General features: G+C 46.6%; 1 protein-coding gene and 1 long non-coding RNA gene across 2 annotated transcripts; one reads left to right on the top strand and one right to left on the bottom strand.

Annotated features, from left to right (window-relative positions):
* Positions 1-11,915: 11,915 nt before the first annotated feature.
* Positions 11,916-17,315, bottom strand: LOC140396384 (dual specificity protein phosphatase 6-like). The gene is made up of 3 exons (XM_072484966.1): positions 16,916-17,315; positions 15,798-16,238; positions 11,916-13,409 (listed from the first exon to the last, which is right to left on the bottom strand). The coding sequence occupies exons 1-3, from the start codon at positions 17,313-17,315 to the stop codon at positions 13,099-13,101; spliced, it is 1,152 nt and encodes a 383-aa protein (XP_072341067.1). The 3' UTR covers positions 11,916-13,098.
* On the top strand, positions 16,032-17,583 carry LOC140396385 (uncharacterized). Its single transcript, XR_011936513.1, has 2 exons — positions 16,032-16,188; positions 16,923-17,583. It is a non-coding gene; the product is annotated as an uncharacterized lncRNA (long non-coding RNA).
* Positions 17,584-17,869: the final 286 nt, after the last annotated feature.

Here is a 17,869-nt window from a genome sequence, read left to right as displayed (position 1 = left end):
TTCATCATTAAGGCAGTTATAAAAACACCAAATGTGCTTTACAGCTGTGGGCTGTGTCGACCCCCCCCCCCCCCCCCCCAACCAACCAACCAACCAACCAAATTGTCAAGCCGCTTTTCTCTCTTTCAGTTGTGTGTTGGGGCTGTTCAAAATACTTGGGACTGGAGATGGTGCAAGTCCACACTCAACCTGCATTTGCCATTACAACAACAACTTGCATTTATATAGCTCCTTTAGTGTGGTAAAATGGCCCAAGTCACTTTTAGGGAGATATTAGGATTTGAGATCAACATCCAAAGCGGCAGTTTTTAAGGAGCATCTGTAACGGGAAAAGATTTGTTTTATTCATTCCCGGCTAGGCTAGTGTTTATTATCCATCCCTAGTCATAGAATCCCTACAGTGCAGAAGGAGGCCATTCAGCCCATCGAATCTGCACCGACCCTTGGAAAGAGCACCACGCCCTATTCCCATAGCCCAGTAACCCCACCTAACCTGCACGTTTTTGGACTGTGGGAGGAAACCGCAGCACCCGGAGGAAGCCCACACAGACACGGGAGAACGTACAAATTGAAACCCAAGGCTGGAATTGAACCGAGGTCCCTGGCGCTGTGAGGCAGCAGTATTAACTCTGTGCCACCCCTCAAATTGACCTTGAGAAGGTGGTAGTGAGCTACCTTCTTGAACCACTGCAGTCCCTATGGTGAAAGTACATCCACAGTGCTGTTAGAGAGGAAATTCCAGGATTTTGACCCAGCAACAGTGAAAGAACAACAATATATTTCCAAGTCAGGATGGTGAGTGACTTGGAGAGGAACCTTCAGGTGCTGGGGTTCATTCACCGGGAACACTTCACTTTTCCCTACATTTAGCTTATATCCCGAGAGTGCCCCAAACTTCCCCAACAGGCCCATGATCCTCTCCATGCTTTCCAGAGAGTCCAAAACAAACAATAGTAGAACATCCGCATATAACGACACCCAGTGCTCCCTTCGTCCCCTTGTAATCCTTCGCCACTCTGTCGACCCCCTAAGAGCCATTGCCAGAGGCTCTAGCGCAAACAACAGCGGTGACAGCAGACATCCCTGCCTTGTTCCCCTGCGCAGTTCAAAGTTTTGTGAGCCCATGTCGTTGATCCACACACTCGCTATCAATGCCACATATAACAGGCGCACCTATGCCACTAACTTTGGTCCAAACCCAAACCTTCCCAGGACCTCAAACAGGTACCACCACTCCACCCGGTCAGATACCTTCTCCGCGTCCATGGACACCATCACCTCCGGTACCTGAGCTCTCGACGGGGTTATGATCATGTTTAACAGCCTCCTTATATTACGAGAAAGCTGCCTGCTCTTTACGAACCCTATCTGGTCCTCCGCGACCACCCCCGGGACACAACCTTCCATCCTTCCCGCCACCGACTTAGCCAGTACTTTCACAACCGTATTTAACAACGCTATGCTTGTACGACACACATTCCAACGCATCCTTCCGCTTCTTTGGTATCAACATGACGTTGGCTGCATCATCGTCTCCAGCAGCTCCCCCTTCTCCAGCGCCTCATTAAATGCCCCCAAGAGATGTGGTGCCAGGTCCGTCACCAACTCCTTATAGATTTCCACTGGGTAACCATCATGGCCAGGGCCTTCCCCAACTTCATACCTCTTATACTGTCCAATAGCTCCTTCAGCCCCAAGGCCTCGTCTAGCACCTGCCTCTTCTCTTCCTCCAACTGTGGAAACTCCAGTTTGTCTAAAAAACGTCCCATGTCCCCCTCTTCACCCCCCCGAGTCTGCTCCTTACAATAATCCCTAAACACCTTGTTTATCTTCCCCGGCTCCAACACCGCATCCCCTGCCCCAGTCCGTATCTTCAATATTTCCCTGGACAGGGCCTGCCTTCGTAGCTGATGCTCTAATATTCAACTCGCCTTCTCCCCATATTCGTACTGCACCCCTCTTGCCCTCCGCAGCTGTCATACCGCCCTCCCATTGTCAACCTATCGAATTGCCCCTGCATTATTTTCCTCCTCTCCAATCGCTCCATGTGGGCACCCTCGAGTACTCCCTATCTACCACAGTTATCTCAATCATTAGCCGTTCATATTCCTCCCTCCTTCCCCTATCCGCATGTGTCTTGAATGAGATAATCTCCCCCCGGACAACCGCTTTTAGCGCTTCCCAAAATGTGTCTGCATTTTGGTTCAATTCTACATAATCTTTAATCACAGCTCGCACTTTATCGCAAAACCCTCTATCTGCCAACAACCCTGAATCGAGCCTCCACCCCGGCTTCTGCTCCCATCCCGATCTAAGCCGAATCTCCAGCCAATGGGGCACATGGTCCGAGATTACTATCACTACATACTCTGCCCCCTCCACCCCAACCAAACCCTCCCGACTCACCACAAAAAAGCCAATTCTTGAATACACCCAATAAACATGTGAGAAAAAGGAATACTCCCTCCCCCTGGGTTCTTGAAGTGCCACGGGTCCTCCATCTTTTCCATACACCTGCCCAGCTCCTTTACCATTCGTATCCTATCCATTGACCTGGGGCTCGATCTATCTACCCTCGACTCTAGGACACAATTCAAATCTTCTCTCATAATCAACTGGTGCATGGCCAAATCCGGCAACACAGCTAACAACCCACTCATAAAACCTACATCGATGCATACACATTCACCAATGCCACCGGCGTAACCTCTAATACCCACTCACCATCACATATCTCCCACCGGGGTCCCTCACTTCCTTTGCACTCACAAACCCCGTCTTTAAACTCCTTAGATGCGCAAAGACCCAAGGTCTTTTCACCGGTCCATTGAGCCCTTGCATGTTCCATGTTTTGTTTTTATAAATTTAGAGTTCCCAATTCATTTTTTCCAATTAAGGGGCAATTTAACGAGGCCAATCCACCTACCCTGCACATATTTGGGTTGTGGGGGTGAAACGCACACAAACATGGGGAGAATGTGCAAACTCCACACGGATAGTGACCCAGAGCAGGGATCGAACCTGGGACCTCGGTGCCGTGAGGCTGCAATGCTAACCACTGCGCCACCATGCTGCACGCATGCTCCATGTTATCAACGTACCGTGGGCTTACACCTCCATTTCCTTCTACCATCCGCCACCCTCACCTTTTGGTTCTACCCCCGTTAATTTCACCCTATACCTGGCCGATCCAAGATGGCCCCTTTCTCCACTCCTGACCGCCCCCTCCCCCCCTACGGCCACCTCTCTTGGCGTTCTCCCCCCACCTCACTTCTGTTCACCAGCGTTACCTGCCAGCTTGGCAACTCCTGCCCAAAGGCTCCTCCTACTGACCCCCACCCCTCACCTTTGTTCTGTGAAGAAGGCTCCCGGCTGATCTTCCCCTCCCCCACCCAAACAAAGACTCATCCCCCTCCCCAAAGGCAAACAAGAAGAAAAAACACATCCCCAGGCAGCAGAGGGGGGAGACTGCCATCCCCTTACACACTTTTCACCCCTGCTACCCTTTGTCAACCCCGCAGAAAAAAACGAGACAACCCCTCCACATTGGAGAAAAGAAGCCCCCCCTCCCTCGTCCAACCCCCACTCTATCCGTATTCTCCATTACTCCAGAGTGTCAGCACCTCCGGCTCCCAAAATGATTCAGTTCTCCACCAGTTTGTGCTCCCTGATAAAGTCATTGGCGCTTCTGGGGTTTCAAAATAATATTCCCGGCCTTCATAAGTCACCCATAGTTTTGCCGGTTAGAGCGCCCCAAACCTGATCTGCCGTCGATATAACACTGCCTTGGACCTGTTGAACCCCGCACGCCGTTTTGCCAGTTCAGCTTCAATATCCTGCTGTATTCGGACCTAGTTCCCCTCCCATTCGCACTGGCCCACTGCAGAATCTTCTGTTTCTCCACAAGCTTGTGGAGTCCCACAATCGTCACTCACAACAGCTCCCCAACTCTTGGCTTCTGCCTCAGTGACCTGTGCGCTCTGTCCACCTCAGGGGCCTTGTCCAGCACCCCCTCCGCCACCAACCCCACCAGCATCCTCGAAACGTACCTCGTGGCACTCACACCTTCCACTCCTTCAAGCAGGCCAACTAATTGCAGATTCTGTCTTCTTGACCTGTTTTCCTGCTCCTCCACTGTTGCTCTCAACGGTTTGCAAAGGTCTCCGAAGAGCCCCACCTCCAATGCCACCACTCTCGCTGTGGTCCAACATCCCCCTTTTGATCTCTCGGATCTGCGACCCCTGGGCCTCCAGACATTTCTCCATCCTCTCTATTGAGCCCTTCAGGGGTGCCACAGCCTTTCGATGGCCTTCGATCGATCCCCTGCATCTCCTTCCTCTGCTGGCGGAACTCTTCCTTGATGAAGGCCATCAACTGTTCCAGCTGGGGCTTTCCAACTTGCACTGACCCTACCCCCTCCGCCATCTTTCCAGTAGCTGCTGTGCCACAGATCTCTTCCAACTCCTTGGCCAGATCTTTCACCTTCACCTGCCGGGTTTGGTAACCAGCAGACGTGCCACTCCCGCATGGAAACATCTCCTCGGACCTTCAGTTACACTTTTCCGTCGAAGTTACACCTTATTTTGGATAAAAAGAGCTTATTTTCTACGCCTTCAAGCAGGCGCTGCCCTGTGTGCGACCACTCACACCATGGCCGCTGCCAGAAGTCCGAAACATTGTGATAAGTTAGCGCATTTTCACACATGATGACAAAAAGAAAATTAAACCCAAGTATGTCCCATAGTAAACATTATGTTTGGTTGTAAAAAGAAAAATTGAATTCTCCTTTCTGAATTGATAGGCACAATACTAAGGATTTAAGCCGTTGTGGCTTTTAGGTTTTAAGCAGCGGCCATTCACGGGTTAATTGCTCTGGTCCCAGTCTTGGTAAGTCTATAACCTGCAGATAAACCACTTACGTTTAGTGCATTTGCAAATATAAACTCCACGATGAATTCAGGAGTCAGTATACTTTTTATTAATTCAACACATGCTTTAGACAAAGCAATGGGCTATGGCCCAACTGAACCCCCCCCCCCCCCCCCCCCCCCCCCACTCTCCACCCCCAATCCTTTTTTTTTCTTTTTTATAAATTTAGAGTGCCCAATTTTTTATTTTCCAATTAAGGGGCAATTTAGCATAGCCAATCCACCTAACCTGCACATCTTTGGGTTCTGGGGGTGAAACACTGTCACACGGACAGTGACCCAGGGACCGGGGTCCTCAGCGCCGCAGTCCCAGTGCTAACCACTGTGCCACATGCCCCCCCCACCCCCACCCCACCCCCCACGCACCCCCCCCCCCCCCAATCCTAATCATGATCTTTCCAACACAAATTATTTGGCTACCACTTATGTCCCAAGAAGCAGTGCAAACAATCTTGCAGAGTATCCACTTTGAGAGGTTTTCAGATGAGATGTTAAACCAAGGCCACATCTCTCATCTCAGAGATTAGGCAGACATAAAACACCATGTGGCACCTTTCGAAGAAGATGAGGGAAGCTCCCCTCAGTGTCCTGGACAATATTTATCTCTCAGTCAACAAGCCTGATCATATGGACACTTCTTTGGGGGAGTTAGCTACATTATAACACTGACTACACTTCACAAGTACTTTTCGTTATATGCCACATTGACGTGTCCTCAGGTTGTGAAAATTGCTATATAAATGAAGACTTTCTATGTTTCTTTCAAAGGAGGCATCAGAATGAAACATCAGAGTCGTAACAAAGTAGTGCAATCAACTGTCGTGCAATTGAGGGGTTTAGAAAATGTCACAGAACACTTCAGCAAAGCCATGGGAAACGACTCCAAATATTCATAGAAACATGGACATAGATATTAGGAGCAAGAGTAGGCCATTCGGCCCTTCGAACCTTCTCTGCATTCATGATCATAGCTGATCATCCAACTCAGCAACCTGTTCCCATTTTCCCCCATATCCTTTGATCCCTTAAGCCCCAAGAGCTATATCTAACTCCTTCTTGAAAACATATGGGGCAGGATTCTCCGTCCCGCCGGACCAGTTTTCTGGTGCAGCGCCAGCAGAGGAATTCTCCGTCCCGCCAGACGGCCCATGGGGTTTGCCATTGTGAGCAGTCCCACACCGTTGGGAAATCCTCGGGCGTGGGTGCGCTGCCGGCGTACCGGGAAAATCCCAACAGCAGTGAAGCCAGCCCACAATGTTTTGGCCTCAGCTGCTTTCTGAGGCTGACCACACTCTGGGTGAAGAAATTTCTCATTTCAGTCCGAAATGGTTTACCCTATTTCCTCTGAGTGTGACCACTGTTTTATACTAAAGATTCTTATTACTTTTGATGCACGGTGAAGGGAATAATGCACTGTTGGAGGTGTATATGCAAAAGTCTAAATGTTAAATGGATTGCATAGGAATGGAGGAAATAGGAACAGGAGTAGGCCATTTTGCCCCTAGAGCCTGTTCTGCCATTTAATCAGATCCTGGCTGATCTTATGGGTGGGATTCTCTAAAAATGGGGCTGTGGCCCACGCCGGCGTGAAAACCAGCGCCAATGACTCTGGCGTCAACGGCCCCCAAAAGTGAGGAATTCTCACCTTTCTAGGGGGCTAGGGTGCCGCTGGAGTCATCCCCGCAGCTTCAGCAGGCACGGAACAGCCGGCGTGATTCCGCGCAAGAGCGGGGGTTCCCTTCTCTGTGCCGGGCCCTGGGTAATATGGCGGAGCCCTACAGGGGCACGACGCGGAGTAAAGAAGGCCCCCATGGAACCAGCCGGCCGGCCGATCGATAGGTCCCGATCGTGGGCCAGGCCACCCCACCCCACCCCCTGGGGTCGGATCCCCCTGCCCCCCCCCTCCAGGATGGCCCCCGCACACTCACCTTCCAGGTCCCGCCGTGCGGGAGGTGGGTAATCACGCCGGCGGGACTGGGCCAAACCCGTCGGCCACTCGGGGCCCGAAGAATTGCCGGGGGGGGCCGCTGTCAACGGCCCCCGACCGGCGTGGCGGCGATTCTGCCGGTGCCCGAAAAACAGCGCCAGAGCATAGGGATGCCGGCGCCGGGTCAGAATCCCAGCCTATATCTCAACACTTTTTTCCTGCACTATCCCCATATCCGGCGATGTCTTTAATATCTAGAAATCTGTCAATCTGCATTGAGCACCTCAGTGACTGAGCTTCCCTCGGGGGTAGAGAATTTCAAAGATTTACCACCTCATCTAGGGCCTAAATGGCCTACTTTTTATTCGGAAATGTTATCCCCTGGTTCTACAGCCCTAGCCTCTGAGCGAGAGGTTCCAAGTTCAAGTCCAACCCTAGGACTTGATGGGAAAGGAAAGTTCATAATGCGGCCAAACAGGTTGAGTGCCAACACACGCAAATGGTAGAAATTAAGAGCGGGAGAAATTCCTGGTCAGCCATGTGGTGGACGGGGCAGCACGGTGGCGCAGTGGTTAGCACTGCTGCCTCACGGCAGAGGTCCCAGGTTCGATCACGGCTCTGGGTCACTGTCCGTGTGGAGTTTGTACATTCTCCCCCTATTTGCGTGGGTTTCGCCCCCATAACCCATAGATGTGCAGGCTAGGTGGATTGGCCACGCTAATTTGCCCCTTAATTGGAAAAAATGAATTGGGCACTCAAAAGTTAGAAACAAAAGCCATGTGGTGGAAAGAAAATTGGACTCTCCCATCGCTAGTCATTCCAGTCTCCCATGCTGTTGCAGTAACTTGTCAGTCCTTGGTGGGGAGGGTGGGAGGTCGTTCCAGTTGGCTTGGACAACTGCCATGGGTCAGATTAGTGCCAACAGGGTTCGACCCCTGTTCTGACTGAGGTGGATTTAAGACCTGACTCTGTGGTGGAGGCCATGGCATGTGGGTTGGACCTACCCTCAGCAGAGAAATTAAGAATAAATTTAGAGTGCCCAATTCTTTTTTTCCAATTAAGGGACAATGTAGCGTGGCCAATCCACCTACCCTGCACATTTTTTTGAGTTGTGGGGCTGAGACCCACATAGACAGCCTTCAGCAGAGAATTCAAGTGAAAAGTCCTATGCAAGTACAACTTCTTCCTTTCTTAACTGTCTCTTTATATTGTCTCCTGTAAGCAACAACATTCATGCGATAAGGACTTAGTATTTGTTCAAGGAATGAGAGTGTCTCAGCATTTATTGCCCAGCCCAAATTGCCCTTCATCCACCTTCTTGGAACACTGCAGTCCACGTTGTGTAGATTAAGAACATGGGGGTTATTGACAGGGTGGATGTGGAGAGAATGTTTCCCCTCGTCAGAGAATCTAGAACTAGGGGTCACTGTTTATAAAATAAGGGGTCACCCATTTGAGACAGAGATGAGGTTAATTTATTTCTCTGAGGATCATGAGTCTCTGGAAGTCTCTTCCTCAAAAGGCAGTGGTAGCAGATTCTTTTACTATTTTTAAGGCGGAGCCAGATAGATTCTTGATTAATAAGAGGGTGGAAGGTTATCGGGGGTTGACAGGAATATGGGGTTGAGGTTACAGTCAGATCAGCCATGATCTTATTGAATGGCAGAGCAAGCTTGAAGGGCCGAGTGGCCTACTCCTAATTCAATTACTCGTAAGTACATGCACTGTGCTGTTCGTGAGGAAGTTCTAGGATTTTGACGGAAAGTATTATTGATTTCCATATAATACTCTATCTAATTAGGCTTTCCATAAAGCAACTGATTCTACCACTTAACCAGAATGGAAATGTGAAAGTGTTTTATCAAAACTTGTATGACGGAAAACATTTACATTCACAAAGTGTCTTTCACATCCTCAGGATGTCCCGTAGCTGTTTGAGGCTAATTCATTGAATGATAGTAATGTAGATAAAAATAACAGTCCCATTGCGCTTTGTAAAGTCCCACAGACAGAAATAGTGATAAATGAGCAGTTCAATTGTTTTGGTGGCATTACTTGAGGGATGGATCATGGCGAGGGCTGTGGGATAAAATCCACTCTTCCTAGAAAATATTGCAGTGGGGTAGACTGTTGCCCTTCTGGACGAATGAGGCGTCAATGATTGTCTCATTTGAAAAGAAGGCACATTTGACAATGCAGCACTCCCTCAGTACTGCACTTTAGCCTAAATTGTCACACAATTACTATAAACTATTTTTTTAACTGCAAAGTCTACAGATTAAAAGCTACTCTTATGACATTTTAAATCCTCATCGTTTCTTCCTGATATACATCCATTCTCAAAAGAAAAGTATTTGTAACAAATTCTTCCTGTAACAAGATCTCTGAACTTTCAAACACAACCATTTTGATTAAAAGAAATAAAATGTATCGATTGGCTATAGATCTGTAAGACCGAAGTCCTGTCTTTGGTTTCCACACATACTATATGCTGTGTCCATTGCACTTGCTGCTGCTGCCTTCCGTGGGAAAGCATTTGCTCACATGAAGGTTTAATGTTTATGGGTGTGGGGGAATTCTTAACCAAAGCAGAGATCTTTGGACCCATGTCGCTGATTTCATTTTTAAATAAGAAAATGCTAAAAAAAAAGCCAATGGATTTGTGCTCGTCTCCAGTTAGTGGCCTTGTTTATGAGTCAGCTCAGCTCAAGAGTAACAAATTAAATTCAGCATTCAAAGGTGGCAATCACAGTGTGAAGCTCTTCCCAAAGTGTATAAAATACCTTTCTCATTAAACAAGAAGCCAGGTACAGTGATAATTTTCATGCCTCTTATTACAACACATCGAGACCTGTACAATGTATGATCTTACGATAGGCTTTCATTTTGTTAACTCGTGTGAGACACCCTGAGCAGCTGCAATTTATTGAACGCCATAACACAACATTAATGCTGTCATTTACCTACTGACCTGGCCTGGTTTCAGTGACCAAATTAATTGGTGCTTTGACCTTCTCTGTGGCTGACGGAGTTTTGCGTAGCTGAAGGAAACCCCTTGGTCCACCTAGCTCAGCCTTCGGTAAAATCTCGGGTTTCTTCAGACATCTAATGACCTCGGGAATGATTCCAGACTTACTGCCTCTATTCCAGGTATTGATTACTTTTATTTGAAATACTTCCTGACATCGGAGCTGAATTTGCTTTTTAATGGTTTGTAACTATGCTTCCTCGTCTTGTAATTATGGCTTAACAACAACATTGTATTTATAAGGCACATTTAAAGTGGTTTAAAAAAAACAAGCCCATGGCTCTTCACAAGATCAGAATCAAACATTTGACTCTGAGGAGAGCTAACTAATAGTTTGGTCAGAGAGGTACATTTTAAAGATTTTTTTTTAGCACTTAATAGTGTGGAAGTTTAATCTTCTCTGTTCCACTTAACATCTTGAACACTGCTAAGGTCTAATTCGCTTCCACCAAGGCTTGAGGAGTCAGCATTTTTCTAATCTCCTCATAAATCAGCTTACACTAGCCATCAGCTTTGTGCCCTTCTCTGCATTCATTCCAAGGTTTGCATCTTTTGCTTGTGCCTTCGTGACCAGATCTGAATGCAGTGCGCAAAAATGTGCCCCAACTGGCACACTATAAGACTATAGCAAGATGGCATCAAGCTACTCTTGTATCAATCTGGTAATAAAGCTCAAGTGTTCAGTGTTGATTACACTCCATGACTAGACACATTAAAACATTTGCATACTATTATCACACCCAGGTATCTGCCAGCCAGTCTCCAAACGGTATCTGATACCGCTTGGGAATGAATATATTCCCTATGTTTTTCTTCCAATGTCTAACACCATGAACATATTTGTATTATTTGCCCCTACTTTATCTACTAGCCGCCTGCAGTTCCTTGAATGCTTTGTGTAACATTTCCCCCTCGGGGTGCAAGAACAAAAATGCCTGGAGGTAGGTATTTGCACACAAGTCTTTGAATAGGACAGCAATGTATAAACCCTGGGCATTATAAGTAGAGGATGAGGAGTACAAGACCCAGGATGTTATGACAACCTTTTATGACACCCAAATCTGGCCCTAGCTGGGATATTTCACCACACTTTAGGAAGGATGTGACGGTTTTAGAGAGGGTATAAAAGAAATTGACTAGCCGAGGGATTGGTTACGTGTTTAGACTGGAGAAGCCGAGCTGTTTTCCTTGGAGCAGGGTAGGCCAAGAGAAGATTTGGTAGAAGTGTTGGAAAATAACTTAAGGTTTCAGATAAAGAGAAACTGGTGGAAATGTCACTAACCAGAGGATAATTGGCAAAAGAACCAGAAATGATGTAAGAGTTCTTATTTCACATGGTGCTGAGGATTTAGATTGGATTCTGGACACGGATTCAATTCCTTTAAAAGGAAATTAATCCGTGTCCAGAATCCAATCTAAAAACATACCTGAAGGATCAACGATTTGCAGGGGTTTGGGAAAGAGCCAGGGAGTGGGATTGAAAGGATTGCTTTTTGAACGAACTGCAGTAGGCTTGATGGGCGAAATGGCCTCCTTGTGTTGTGCTACTCTGATGATTCTGTCTGCAAATCTGACCACATGTCATCATGTTTCTGCACTCAGGTCATTGATATTGATTAGAAATAGTGGGGGTGGCATGAAAGCACTGGACCCAAACTCTGCACTCACTGCATCTTCCCCCAGCTTTCATGTCTCACCCGACCTGAGGTTCCTCTTTCGTTTCGATTCCTCATTTAGAAATAAGACTCACTTCCTTAAACCTGCATGTAACAGGCTTTTGCACTTGAAGTTGAGATAAAGTACATCACAAGAACCTACCAAGATGTACTTCTGAGTGTCACTTCCTCAAACCTTGTGGTTAGCCAGGCAGGATGTCCTTTGTAAAACAAGCGTGAGTTGCCATTTACTAGTGCGTTGCATTTTAAGTAATTTTCCGGTTTGTTTCTCATGCTCGATTCTATTATTTCGTAATCACAAAACTCCCATCACTGCCATCAGGACAAGGATAACCAAATAAAGCTGAAAGCGTGTGTACGGTTCTATATAGACAAAATAGTTATTTATTAATAACTTAGTATTATACAATCAATCATTCGTAGAATAAATTCCCCTTCCCACATTAAGCCGTCAGCGACAATGAATTGGGGACAATTTTCTCACTTGGCTACCGAGTTACAGCAAGTGCAGTGTATACACACAGTATTGGCTTCCAGTTTTAAATACAGGCTTGTAGAAAAAAAAAACTATTGCATTCACGATCAACTTCCCTGAAGAGTCTGCACAGAGGTAATGCACCGTATGAAATACGCATTGCTCATATAAAAATTAACACAAAAAGATTTGCCAGTCCCATTTTCAAATAACAGTCTACTCATTCATTAGCAAGAAAACACAAGTACTGCATTATACATTACCAAGGCTCTCAGTGGAGAATAGAAGAAAATAAAAGAGCATAAATCATAGGCCAGCTTCAATTTGCACTCATACGCAAAATAAAGCAACATATCAAAGCGGATCAAAGAAAACACAAAAACCTTTTTGGTATATACTGTCCGAATAATCAGTTAAAACATAATATTAATTTACATACTAGTTATACATTTCCAGTCCTTTAGTTCTGCAAGGAAGGAGATGTACTGGATTCAATCCCAAGTACCTTATAGGAATCTACTTTCCTTATAACAATCCACACAGTAATACATAATCTTGGTTGATGTACAATTGTGATACTGGATCTGTACACAAGACGATCTATATACAGACATCATACTGCATGGTACTCCTCAAGATCTGGAGTACAGAAATATATAATTGCGGCCAATTCCAGAACACTAAAAACCATTTATTTTCCTCTCCTAACCAGCTTGAATAAAAAGTCTTCATTGAAGACAAACATTCTGCTACCGATAGAACTCAAAAGGAGGGGATTAATCAAGAGAGTGTGAACACTTCACACGACTTCTCTCTTTGTCCCATTTTAGATTGTGAAGCTTTCAGCTACTGCACTTTTCCAACTAACTGAATGAACCATCAGTGGTCTCAAAGTCAAAGGTCAGGGTTTACCTCCCTTCACAACAGCTGCTTGAACAAAAGAGTCAAGTTGCCTTCGGTGAGATCAGCTGTCCTTATCCATACCCATTGTGACCCACTTATCTGTCAGTGATTTGACCTGTAAAATTCTTCCGAGCCTCTCTCGCTGGCGCCAGGTTGAGCAGTCAAGTGGATTGGAGTGGGTCAAGCTGGAAGACGTTTTGATTGGTGGGAGTGGTGGTGAAGTAGAGGGGTTGCGAGGGCAGCCGGTTGTCGCAGGGGCTGCTGAGGCCCAAGGTCCGCTCAAAGTCCAGCAGCTGCCCCATGAAGTTGAAGTTGGGGGAGATGTTGGACTTCTTCATCTTCACAATGTCGTAGGCATCGTTCATGGAGAGGTTCAGCTTCTGCATCAGATAGGCCACGGTCACAGTGACCGAGCGGCTGATCCCGGCCAAACAGTGCACCAGCACGCCACAGCTCTGGTTACGGGCTTCATCTGAAAAACATTTCAGGAAAAAAAAGACACCCAGGTCAATGAGAGCAACGAGAGTCTAAATGGGTGAAAAAATTAAACATTCCTCCAATTAACAAAAACACTTGTAAACAAAACACGTGTCACATTTTGAAGTTATTTAAAAAAATGTTCAGCACCATTTGTTGTTCCCCCTGCCTGCACCCAAATTAAAAATTCACCCTCTCTTCATTTAATCTCAGCTCTATGGTCACGTCAAAACAAATTATCCCTAGTTACGCTGTGTGAGTGTGTAGGATGTTTGTGGGGGGGGAAACTGACTTACAGAGCACTGTGTAGGTTGGACAGTTAAATGTTTTAGAAAAAAGCAGGGAGACTTGTAAGGTTGCCCTGCATCTTCTTACTGAAACTTGAGAAGGCTGTGGTTGTATGTGGGTCAGTGCTGATAGAAAAGTGCATTCATCTCCGGTGTATTAATGTCTGCCGTACAAATGTTTCAATAGAAATGTTGCAAGATACTAGTGAATGTCTCCAATGTAGAGACTTTAAGGCTGTGGAGTCTATTAAATTATTCTCCCAACTGTTGTGCTTCCCTCCACAATGGAGGCATTCAGGCGTTCCAGAAGAAAGAGGAAAGTCATAGGGGACAAGGCCCATTAACAGGAACAGGATGTCAACATTGCCTGAAAATGGTTTCCTTTGTAGGAGGAAATGCATTACAATGCCTTTAGATTAGTTTCTCTGTGGCTTCCAGCCGAAATTCTTTCCGCCCCGGCTGAAATCAGCCCCAGGCTGCAGACCGTGTCTCAGGGATTGTAATTGCATTAGTTCTGGTTAAAACCTAAGTCTGTTGTCTGCACATAAAAACTGCTGGGATCCTTTTTAAAACCTTGTTTAATTCCTCAGACTGGAACCCTTTCGGCTGGGGTTCAATTTAACAGAAAAGGCCTATGACCTAAAATATTTAAACTGTGGGACAATCGCTTAAAAAAAAAATAAACATAAGCTCACAGAATGCAAAGAGCCGAATGTGAATCTCTTCAACCTCTCAGCAAACACTGAAGCGGATATGCTGTGCCCTTCACAAAATCCGGTGCAAGATATACTGATTTCCCTTTTTCTTTACAGATTTGTTTCTTTTATGAAAAATAAAAATATTTTTGTGGGATGTGGAGAAAGGCCAGCATTTGTTCCGAATTCCCAATTGCTACGATGGAGGGAAAGGCTTGCCAAGCCATTTCACAGGGTGGTTAAGAGTCAAAACCACATTGCTTGGACTTTGGTGTCAAGTGGTATGTGGGCCAGACTGGCTCAAGACGACAGACTTCCTGCTCTCAAGGACATTAGTAAAATGGATGGGTTTTTAAATGGTAGCTTTGCGATCACCATTACTGGGACTAGCTTGCCAATTCCAGATATATTAATTATTGAATTTGTTGGGATTTGAACTATGCCTAGAACCAGAGGCTTGAAATGTAACAACTTGTGTTTTTATTTTAATTTAGAGTACCCAATTCATTTTTTCCAATTATAGGGCAATTTAGTGTGGCCAATCCACCTAGCCTGCGCATCTTTGGGTTGTGGGGGCGAAACCCACGCAGACACGGGGAGAATGCGCAAACTCCACATGGACAGTGGGCCTTAGCCGGGATCGAACTTGGGACCTTGGCACCATGAGGCAGTAGTGCTATCCACTGCGCCACCGTGCTGCCCTTTTATTTAAAGTTTAACAAGAAAATGAAGAAGGGGAGAACAGTCCTCTTTTTAACTGAAACAAAAATAGAAAATACTGGACAATCTCAGCAGGTCTGACAGCATCTGTGGAGAGAAAAGGGAGCTGACGTTTTGAGTCTGGATGACCCTTTGTCAAAGCCTTGGCAGAGTCATGCAGACTCGAAACGTTAGCTTCCTTTTCTCTCCACAGATGCTGTCAGACCTGCTGAGGTTGTCCAGTATTTATTTTCACAGTAACTTCACTGCAGTGTTAATGTAAGCCTACTTGTGACAATAATAAAGATTATTATTGATTTTTTGTTTCCAGCAAGTAATTTGCTTTTCTCTTTTTAACTGACCTCGACCACAAAAAAAATGTTAAAAACTCAGTGACTTGTCTCCATCACCAATTGTCCATAGGCCACTTCAGCACAATAGGGCAGAGGACTGTACCCAATGGTATTGAGACCATTAAGTCAATGTGCAATTTCGATGTTATTTGGCTTTCTGTACCTTCACCCCAATGTTTCAACATCACCCCCCCCCCCCCCCCATGTCTCTAACCGTTGACATTTCCCACAGAGGAGATGGTTGAAAAACAGTGGGATAATCTTAAACATACCTCCAGTGAATAAAACACATAGGAAAGCGAAAATAGTGAGTTTGAGGATGTGTTTTTTTTTAATAAGGTGGTCTTACCTATGAATGCGATGGCTTCAGGAAAGAACTGGGAGAGGTTTTGACTCCAGTGATCGGAGATGGGAATTTGCTTGTATTTGAACTGGCCGGCGTTCTCAAACAGGTTGGGCAGGTTGGGGGTGACGTTCAGGATGTATTTGATGCCGTGCTCCTCCAGCACGTCCAGGTTGGTGGAGTCCCTGGCGCAGCCCAGGTACAGGTGCGGCAGGATCTCGACGGGGAAGGAGGGCTGGTGGTTGTTGGACAGCGGGCTGCTGTCACACTCGGTCGCGCTGTTTGGGGCGTCTCGGTCCGGCTCTGACTCGATGTCAGAAGACGAGTCGGAGCTGATCCGCAGCCCCCCGAGTCCCAGCACCGGCATGGTGGGCGAGGAGCTGCCGCAGCTGTCCAGGTTGGTCTCGCAGTGCGTTGGGTATTCCGCCTGGAACTTGCTGAATCCGCCTGAGAACACACACACAAAGAGAAAATGCAGCAGAAAATGCCACGTTAAAAACCACTTCAGTAAAAAAAATACATCATTAAAGTCACAGCACAGAAGGTGGCCCTTCGGCCCATTGTGCACATGCTTGCTCTACGAAAGCTGTTCAATTACTAATAGCATGCACTTTCCCCACAGCCCAGTAATTCCCTCTTTCTTCATAGCCACCTGTCTTGAAACTTATTATTAAATATATTTCCACCCGCTTTCCAACCAGATCATTACACCTTTTTTCCTTGTTTATGGTTTTGATGCAAGTCTTGTTTGCAAGAATGTGGTGTAAGCCCTTTGAGATAAAGCATTGATCCTCAATTTTAATATAATTTTGGAGAGGGTTTGAATTGAACAGGATTTTTAGATTTGCCAATTGGACCGAGACGGTCTGTGCTGCGGATTCTGTCGGTGTAGAGGATTTAAAAAAAAAATTCAATTAAGGGGCAATTTAGCGTGATATACCCTGCACATCTTGGGTTGTGGGGGTGAGACCCACGCAGACGTGGGGAGAATGTAATTGTAGAGTTTTAAATCACAGACAAATATTAAAATGTCCCTCCCTTCCTATCTGTTTTAATATATATACACACGCGCGCGTTTAAAGCTATACGGTGTTTTAAAACGATATTGTAAAGCGTCTCTTTACCTTCCAGGCAGAACACTTTGCAACCTTCGTCCTTTAACTTTCTCAGCAGCAAGCCCAGCACCGAGGTGGCGTTCAGGTTCTCGTTCCACTCCACCGTGCTCTCGTCGTACAGCAGGATGATGTCGGTCTTGCAGCGCCGGGCGAACCTCTCCTTGTCCTCGTTGTTGGAGATGAGCGACCTGACGGGGAAGTTGCCCTTCCTCAGGCGCCGGAGCATCAAGCCGGGGATGGCCACGTTGATTGCCGCCTCGATGTGCGACGAGTCGTACAGCTCCCGGGCTCGGCAGTCCACCAGCAGCAGCCGCTCGGTGCCCCGCTCCAGCTGGTCATGCAGCCAGCCCGTCGCCTTGCAGATCGCCATTTCCGAGTCAAACGGGGCACAGGGAAATCTCTCTAACATGGGGGCAAACCTCTCTGACCAAGCATCAGCTCAGAAATAAAAAAAAGCCCCCAGAAAACAAAAGCCACGGGGTGGCGGTGGTAGGAAAAAAATTGCTCTTTTGTTTTTATCAATGGGAACACCCTCTGCAAAGGGAATGCCTTGCAAACTGCAAAACCTGAGTGACAAAATGATCTGCTTTGCAAATTGCAACACCAAAAAAAAATTTGCTCTTAATGGCCGGAGCCAAAATAAAATGTATTCCCCGAAGAAAAGAGAAGGCAGGAATGAGTCTTGGCCCCGGATTGCTCAATGATACAGGGGACGGCTCTTTATTTTTTTTTCTCAATGACCCTGGGTGGCGCCGCTCCGATTGCAGCGAGCGCTCCGCTTTTCTTCAATAGAAACACAACTACCCCCTCCCCCCCCGCCCGCCACAACTCTCCATAGATGGATACATTCAGCAGCCACCGTCCAATCAGCGCCCGCTGCTCATTGTGACGTCACCTGGTTGCCGCGGCGACGACCCGGGGCTGGTGTGTGTATGCAAATGAGCTTTGGAAATGCCATTCACA

The sequence above is a fragment of the Scyliorhinus torazame genome, chromosome 19, assembly GCF_047496885.1.
Source record: "Scyliorhinus torazame isolate Kashiwa2021f chromosome 19, sScyTor2.1, whole genome shotgun sequence".
NCBI classification, from domain to species: Eukaryota; Metazoa; Chordata; class Chondrichthyes; order Carcharhiniformes; family Scyliorhinidae; genus Scyliorhinus; species Scyliorhinus torazame.
The sequence above is the reverse complement of the archived record's forward strand: the minus strand, read 5'-3'. Positions and strand labels throughout refer to the sequence as shown.

Bases quoted from the DNA above. Each gene is read 5' to 3' on its own strand.
- LOC140396384 (XM_072484966.1), bottom strand. From the start codon at position 17,315: ATGTTAGAGAGATTTCCCTGTGCCCCGTTTGACTCGGAAATGGCGATC. The intron at 16,239-16,915 runs GTAAAGAGACGC...GTGTGTTCTCAG, and splicing joins CAAAGTGTTCTGCCTGGAAG to GCGGATTCAGCAAGTTCCAG. The intron at 13,410-15,797 runs GTAAGACCACCT...AATGTTTTTCAG, and splicing joins TGAAGCCATCGCATTCATAG to ATGAAGCCCGTAACCAGAGC.